Genomic DNA, 7,837 nt, shown 5'->3' with positions numbered 1-7,837 from the left:
ATTCTTTAGATGTATTCAATTTCAACTAAAAGCTGTATGATGATTAAGGTCTTCCTCTCACATAAAATATTGGGATCCATAAAACATTAAATTAAAAGGTGATTTTTATATTAAAACTTATCCCATAAACATTTACTAAGTACCTATGATGTGCAGGGCAAAAACAGAGACATTATGATAAGCAGGAAAAAAAAAACACTAGGTTATCACAAGCAAACCCCACTGCAAAGTAAGCCCAATTCTCCCCCATTCCATGCAAGAAGAGTCTGAGGTATATAATGGTTAAAAAGATAGGGTCACAGAGTCCAGTTTTAAAACATTTGAACCTGACTTCAAAGGTTGTACTTTTTCAATAGTCATGCTTCTTTAGTTGTACAGTTCAAATGTCCTCTAAAAATTTTAAACAACATCTGAAATTTAGAAAAGCATTTAACAGAGTAAAATTCAGGAATGAGAGACTGTATAGAGGGAAAAGAGGGGTGGGAGGGGTGGGGGGAAGGAAAAAATAACAGAATGACTCAAACACCATTACCCTGTGTAGATGTTTGATTACACAATTGGTATGCCTCTACTTCATGTACAAACAGAGAAACAAGATGTACCCCATTTGTTTACAATGAAAATAAATTTTTAAAAAAGAACATAGCATGAAAACAAACAAAAAAAAGTTGTACTTTTTTAATCGAGGTGACTCTAGGTTCAAGAATGCGATTATAGAAATGTCACCATTTGATCCAGACCTGTTGTCAAGCCTGAGAGTCTAGAACTTTCTAAGGTGAAGAATAAGTAGAATGATATTAATTCAGAAAAGAAACCAACAATAATTTGAGTTTTAGCCTCAGGTCCCAGAGACCTGAGTTGGCTGGTCCAGGTCTCTACAGAGGCCTCCAGCCAATGACTCATGGCGCCATAACATATGAAGAGAAATCAGTACCATCTTCCTCCCACACCTCTCTCCTTAACAGGTCAATTTTCTTAGGATAGTTTTACAGAGGGCGGGGGTTATAGCTCAGTGGTAGAGCACTTGCCTAGCATGTACAAGAACCAGGTTCAATGATTATTCTATGTGACTCATGATCCATTTTTCTTTTCAAGTGTCTGTCAGTTTCTTATTGATTTATAAGAGTCCTTTGTATATCAAAGAAATTAAGCTTGTTTTACATTGGGTTTTTTAAAAGTTTTTTTTCCCAAATTTTTCATTTATATTTAGTGCATTTTTTTGTAGTGTGATATCAAGTATATTTAGTGGTTAACTTATTTATATTGCTTTTGAAACCCAAGTTTCATATTTTTTACTTAGTTAAGTATAATAATCTTTAGTGTAATGCTCTTTTACTCCAAAAATTATAAAACCATTTACTTAAATTTTTTTCCTAATGTCTTTTTTGCTTTGATTTTTTTATTTTTATGTTTTTTCCTGGAAAATTATCATTAGTCAATAATATTTATTGAGTACGTAATACAAGGATAAATGAATAAATACATGAAATAAAAATGGGGAAGCTATAATAAATCAAATCACAGTTTTCTTATTTCCCTGGTTATCTATACAGTTATTTTAAATTGATAACCCATCTCATAATGTTTATCTCCTAAATAAGGTAAGACCACTGTTTTTAACCCTTATCAGCCCACTATTATGGAAGAATCTATTATTAAGTGACAAAATCTTTAGTTTCCCTTTTCTATGAGAAATTTAAAAGTGTGGCAATTTGTTTCAGTTCATAATATCTATAAAAAGAATTCAAGTAAACACTATTAGAATTAAGCCCTTTATAGTATCTTAGTCATCAGTTAAGATTAGAAAACTGATATATCATTTGACTTCGTAAGTCCATTTCTAGGAATTTTTTTTAAAGAAATCATAGATGAGCCAGGCATGGTGACACATTCCTACAATCCCAGTGGCTTGGGAAGCTGAAGCAGGAGGATCATGAGTTCAAAGCCAGCCTCCGCAATTTAGCAAGGTGCACAACTTAGTGAGACCCGTCTCAAAATAAAATATTAAAAGGGTTGAGGGGCTGGGGAGATAGCTCACTCGGTAGAGTGCTTGCCTTGCAAGCACAGGCCCTGGGTTCGATCCCCAGCACCCAAAAAAAAAAAAAAAAAAAAAAAAAAAAAAGGGTTGAGGATGTGACTCAACGTTTAAGGGCCCCTGGGTTTAATCTCTTTTACAAAAAAGAAAGAAAAGAAAGAAAAAATAATCATAGATGCATACAAGGCATTTATAAAATGTTTAGTGCAACATTATTTAAAAACACTATTTAGGGCCCAACTAGGCAAACTGAAGGGTCAAGACTAGTTTCACGGCCCCTCCCTCCTGCACATTCAGAAAGTCTGACCCCCAGCCTCCCAGGACGGCTACTCTCTTGGCTGGTGCTCATTCCACTCTGGCCTCCACCACCAATGCCATTCAGATCAGCCTGGTTTCCATATATCTATGAAATTTGTCTCACCTCAGTAACCATTGTTATCATCCCATTCCACAGAGAACTGAGGAGATTTTACAGCAACAACGACAAACACGCAATGAAACAATAAAGTGTAAATAAGACACTGTAAAGAGGCCACCCAGAGAAAAAAAGAGTAGGAAATTAAGCCACACGAGTACATGGAAGGCAAAAGAGAGATACATGGTTAGTCAGAACACCTCATTTTCTAAGAAAATTAATCTTACTGGTGTCCCAGGAGAGTCTCCCCGACACATGGGTTGATACTTACATTGGAGTTTCTTATGGAGAAACTCGAATAGATCCTGCCCTCAACACAATCATAAGATGGATGCTCACCCTTGTAGATATCCTTGATAAATATGTTCCAAATATATTATACCATTTGTATAGCTTTCTGTTACTTAGTAGATGGCAGAGAAAGGAAAAAGAGAGAGAGAGAGAGAGAGAGAGAGAGAGAGAGAGAAAGAAAGAGAGAGAGAGAGAGAGAGAGAGAGAGAGAGAGAGAGAGAGAGAAAGAAAGAAAGGAAGGAAGGAAGGAAGGAAGGAAGGAAGGAAGGAAGGAAGGAAGGAAGGAAGGAGAGGGAGGGAAAGAGTGGAAGAAAAGAAGGAAAGGAGAGAAGAGGGGAGAAAGAGGGAGGGAGGAAGGAAGGAAAGAAGCATGGGAAGGAGGGAAAGAAAAGAATGAAAACTTCAGAGCAACAGCTTTAAGTAATGTATTACTGGGTGCTGGCATATTCAAGTAGGATTGGATTGTATATCTTAAATATATACCAAAAAACTGTAAAGTTTTAAAATGAAAGAAAGAAAGAAAGCAGCAATTTATTTTTCACAGGAATGAACTTACGTTCATGGTAAGAACACCAGGGACCACGAGAGCTCACAAGATTTTTATTTCAGAAGTTTTCTGTATGTTCTGCCATTCAAATTAAACCACAAAATAGACCCAACTTTGATAGAACTGAGAAAAATAAAAACCTAAGCATTTATTAATAAGTTGTCTGTGGACTACTATATTCGGCCTTATTTCAGGAAAAGTGCTTTTATGTTTTTCAATCTGGTGTAATCTCTTCACTGTGACTTTGCCTCTTTCAGACATAATTCTACTGCTTTTTTTTTTTTTTTTTTTTTTTTTTTTTTTTTTTTTTTTGCGGTACTGGGGATTGAACTTAGGGCCTTGTGCTTGCGAGGCAAGCACTCTACCAGCTGAGCTATCTCCCCAGCCCAATTCTATGGCTTTAAATGCAGCTGTCTGCTTTCTACTGTTGAACTAGACTTTGGTCATCTCAACTATTTGAATTTTTAAAAATTATCTGGAATATGAGTTCTTAGGCATAAAGATATTCTTATTGAAAATGATTTTATCCTCTGATGATTGGCTTCTGATTTTAAAAGGCTATTTTGCAATGAGATAGCAATAGTAGGAAATCCTTGGAATACAAGTCAATGAATCTTGTTAAAATTCTTAATCTTTTAATGACTCAAAATGTGGTTCTGAAAAAAAATATATATGGTTCTGGACAAATCAGCATCCTCCTCTATTCACCCCTGAACTAAAAATGTGAGCTGTCACCTCCAAAGTCTTGTGAGGTTTTAATGATCAATTTTTCTGTGACAGTTCAACATTCCCTGAACATCATTGTAGGTCACTAATCTGCCAAGAGCCCTTGTGCCCACATGAGGTCCAGATTTCCTAGAGTGCCAAAGGGAAGTGCTGACAAAGCTGGTTCTTCTCTTCCTCTAGGGCAGGGGATGAGAATTAAATAGTGAGGCCACTCAGTAAATGGTTTAAGCCTTTCTGTGTTCAGATAAACCAAAATAAGGCAGATTCTGGCAGAGTGGGATGGTGAGGAAACCTCTAGAGCTTAATGGAAAACTATTCACTGGACCACTTATTAAGTACATGAAGATAGACTTTATTCAAAATGATTGCAAAAGCTATCACAACTATTGCAACAAGAGAACGGAGCTCAGCTCCAAATGTAACAGGACAAGAAGAGATTTGCAGCCAATAAGCAAAGTGAGGGAGTCAGTGGAGAGGAAGTTACTAGAGGAGACATCCAAGACTTAGATGGTTTTTATTAAACTGGCTTAAATGAACTCTTGCTAACAGTGGCCAAGGACTTGGATACGAGGGTTTTCGTACCCATGATGGAGGGTGAAGAATTTGACTAGATACCAAGGACAGGAAATTCTCCCTAAACTGATGTAGCAGGACCCCAGCTGAAACTGGACTTGTCAAGGAAAGACATGGAGGGCCAAGGTTGAGGTCTTGTTGAGAAGAAGGTCAGAAGAGCCTAACCAAAATTTGATCAAGGAGGGGAGTCTTTGTCACATGAGAAAAAAAAACAATTTAGATTTGAGCAACCAACACGACCAAACTCTTGGATTCAGCAAGGGGCGAAGGGGGATTGGAAAATAAAGATTCACAAACACAGATTTTGAAGATTAAGCCGGGATCAGGTGGAGCTCTGCTTTCTGATGGAGATGCAGATCTAAAGAGTCAGCCAGCAATCTTTATTTATATATGTTTCATTATCAGGTTAAAGGCTATGCAACCATTATTCTTTGTATTCAGGAAAGTTATAGAAACTAGGACATCTGTTTAGCTTTTCCACAGTTGCAAAGTGCAACTTTAGCAGCTTCGTGTAGCTCTCAGGAAAGTCCGTTGTTTAAAGTTAGTAAAGCAGGCAGGAACGGGAGAGAATCAGAGTTGGTGAAACATTGTGGTTGTCTAGCATAAGAATTCCTTCCTTCCCAGGAGCTGTGTGCCTGGGATCAAGGTCAGAGCTGATAGGACTCTTGCACAGAGCCTCCTCATGCAGGGCATTGCCACAGCAGCTCAGCATCCTGTGTCCTTGCACAGAAACATGCCCAGGCACCGGGCATGCCACAGTCATGAGGGCATCAGAGACCTCCAATCTCAGTCACTGCTCTCCCATCCTCTGTCACCTCTCTCCACATTTGTGTTACCATTGACCACCTCTGCAGTCATGCAGGTATGTGAGCAAGTCATTAACTGCTGTAAGCTGCAGCTTCCCCATACATAAAGTAGATGTAATCATAAGCATTCTAAAGACCCCACAGATCCTTCATGAAAATCAGTCAAGATAAGAATGACTTTGCAGGTGAATGCCCTTGATAAAGTATAAAGCTTTGCATATAGGAGAAGAGGTTACCCTTGCAGGTCAGAAGATAAACCATAGGCAAATAACCATAGTCCATTCATCTCCCTCTAGCCAGAGTAAACAGGTAAGAATCTGATAGCTCTTCCTGTAGACCCAGGGTATTTGCCACAGGAAAGAAGGACCATCAGGATAAAGAAATACCAGAACACAAAGGGAAACTCTAGCCCAGAGTTCCTGGGTAATCAGGATTATTGAGGGAGACTTATAACAATATGTGATAAATGATGTTGCCACTTCCTGATGCCACATTCCTAACCCTAGCATATCTCCTCCCAAGGTAGACTTGGAAGACGTCAACACTACCATGGACCAGATCAACCACACCAATGTGAAGGAGTTTGTCTTCCTGGAACTTACTAATTTCCGGGAGCTTGAGTTCTTTTTGTTTGTGGTTTTCCTTCTGGTATATCTAACAACTCTGCTGGGAAATGCCCTCATTGTGGTCACCATCACCTCTGAGTCCCGCCTCCACACTCCCATGTACTTTCTCCTGAGGAATAAATCAGTCCTGGATATTGCCTTTTCATCTATCACGGTCCCCAAGTTCCTAGTGGATCTTTTATCATGGAGGAAAACCATCTCCTATAATGGCTGCATGACACAGATCTTTTTCTTCCACTTTGCTGGTGGGGCGGATATTTTTTTCCTCTCTGTGATGGCCTATGACAGATACCTTGCCATCGCCAAGCCCCTGCATTATGTGACCATTATGAGGAGAGAGGTATGTGTGGCCTTGGTGGTGGCTTCCTGGGTGGGTGGTGGTTTGCATTCAATTGTCCAGATAATTCTGATGCTTCCTCTCCCCTTCTGTGGACCCAACATCTTGGATGCCTTCTACTGTGATGTACCCCAGGTGGTGAAGCTGGCCTGCACTGATACCTTCGTTTTGGAACTTCTCATGATCTCTAACAATGGATTGGTGACCCTACTGTGGTTCTTCCTGCTCCTGGGTTCCTACACCATCATTCTGGTGATGCTAAGATGGCACTCAGGGGAGGGACGGAGCAAGGCCCTCTCCACCTGCACCTCCCATATCCTGGTGGTGACTCTGCACTTTGTGCCTTGTGTTTACATTTACTGCCGGCCCTTCACTACCCTGCCCATGGACACAGCCATATCCATCAATAACACAGTCATCACTCCTATGCTGAACCCCATGATCTACACCCTGAGGAACCAAGAGATGAAGTCAGCCATGAGGAGACTGCAGCGGAGGCTCGTGCCTTCGGTGAACAGTAAACTGGGGTGAGCAGGTACGTGGAGACTGGAAGTCCAAGACTGATTCCGTTTTCTCCAACTCATGGCCCAAGAGTAAGAGACAGCTGTCCCTTTTCTTGTCATCATTCTGCTGTATATTTTTATAGTCACTCAACTCTAAGGAAGAGATAAGATTGAACAATGTGGGTTCTCTGGTTTGTGGTCCGGGGAGAAGGTTGAAATCCATAACCTGGATGTGATATTTGTGTTATCTGTTTCTCTTTTTCTGACACTGACCTTCCTTTTGTTACCTATTATACAGAAATAGCATTATCTACTTATGAGGTCGTCCTGAGAATGAAATATGACCATGGTAAGGGTGATAGTTGTGAAGGTTAGCAGTTCTGCTCATTTGTCAAGCATTCAATTAATGTTCCCAATTACCTATCCCTCTACTCCCAAATATGCATGCACACAGCACATAGACATGTCCATTTACACACATGCTTTTTCTGATGACACTGTTATTTCCAGTCAATTCTTAAAATCACTTGTTGGTTCTATATTTTGAGTACAGTATCTTAAATACATTTTGCCAACTAGTGGAAAGAGAAGGAATGTATTTCCTTCCTATTTATTTTTTCTATTTCTTTTTTAATTATTTTTATTTATTTTTATTTTTACAGGAGAAGGAATGTTTTAAGCTGTGCTAGATCAGATACATACATGAACAAATGTATACATGGACCAATGGTTTCCTAGTCTCAGGTTCATCCTATCAATTTACCTCCTGAAATTAATCTCAAAGTTACTTGTATAGTTTGGGGACATATCTGCATAAAATCCACAGTGACAATTTCTTTTATGTTAACCTGAATTTCCTTTTTCTCTCCGTCTCCACTTCACATTTTTTCCCCAGAGCTTTTATTACTGAGTGAAACTATAGATTTTTCCAAAGTATGCAGAGAAAATCCAAGGCAAGAAGTAATAAGTTTTTTAAAA

The 7,837-nt window shown here is 39.1% G+C and overlaps 1 protein-coding gene across 1 annotated transcript; it reads left to right on the top strand.

The window, feature by feature from the left end:
- The first annotated feature begins 5,942 nt into the window (after positions 1-5,942).
- On the top strand, positions 5,943-6,887 carry LOC124959948 (olfactory receptor 4D6). The gene has a single exon (XM_047518446.1). It carries the CDS (start codon positions 5,943-5,945, stop codon positions 6,885-6,887), a length of 945 nt encoding a protein of 314 aa, XP_047374402.1.
- The last annotated feature ends 950 nt before the right edge of the window (positions 6,888-7,837 follow it).

Source organism: Sciurus carolinensis, chromosome 11, assembly GCF_902686445.1.
Source record: "Sciurus carolinensis chromosome 11, mSciCar1.2, whole genome shotgun sequence".
Taxonomy (NCBI): Eukaryota; Metazoa; Chordata; class Mammalia; order Rodentia; family Sciuridae; genus Sciurus; species Sciurus carolinensis.
The sequence above is the reverse complement of the archived record's forward strand: the minus strand, read 5'-3'. Positions and strand labels throughout refer to the sequence as shown.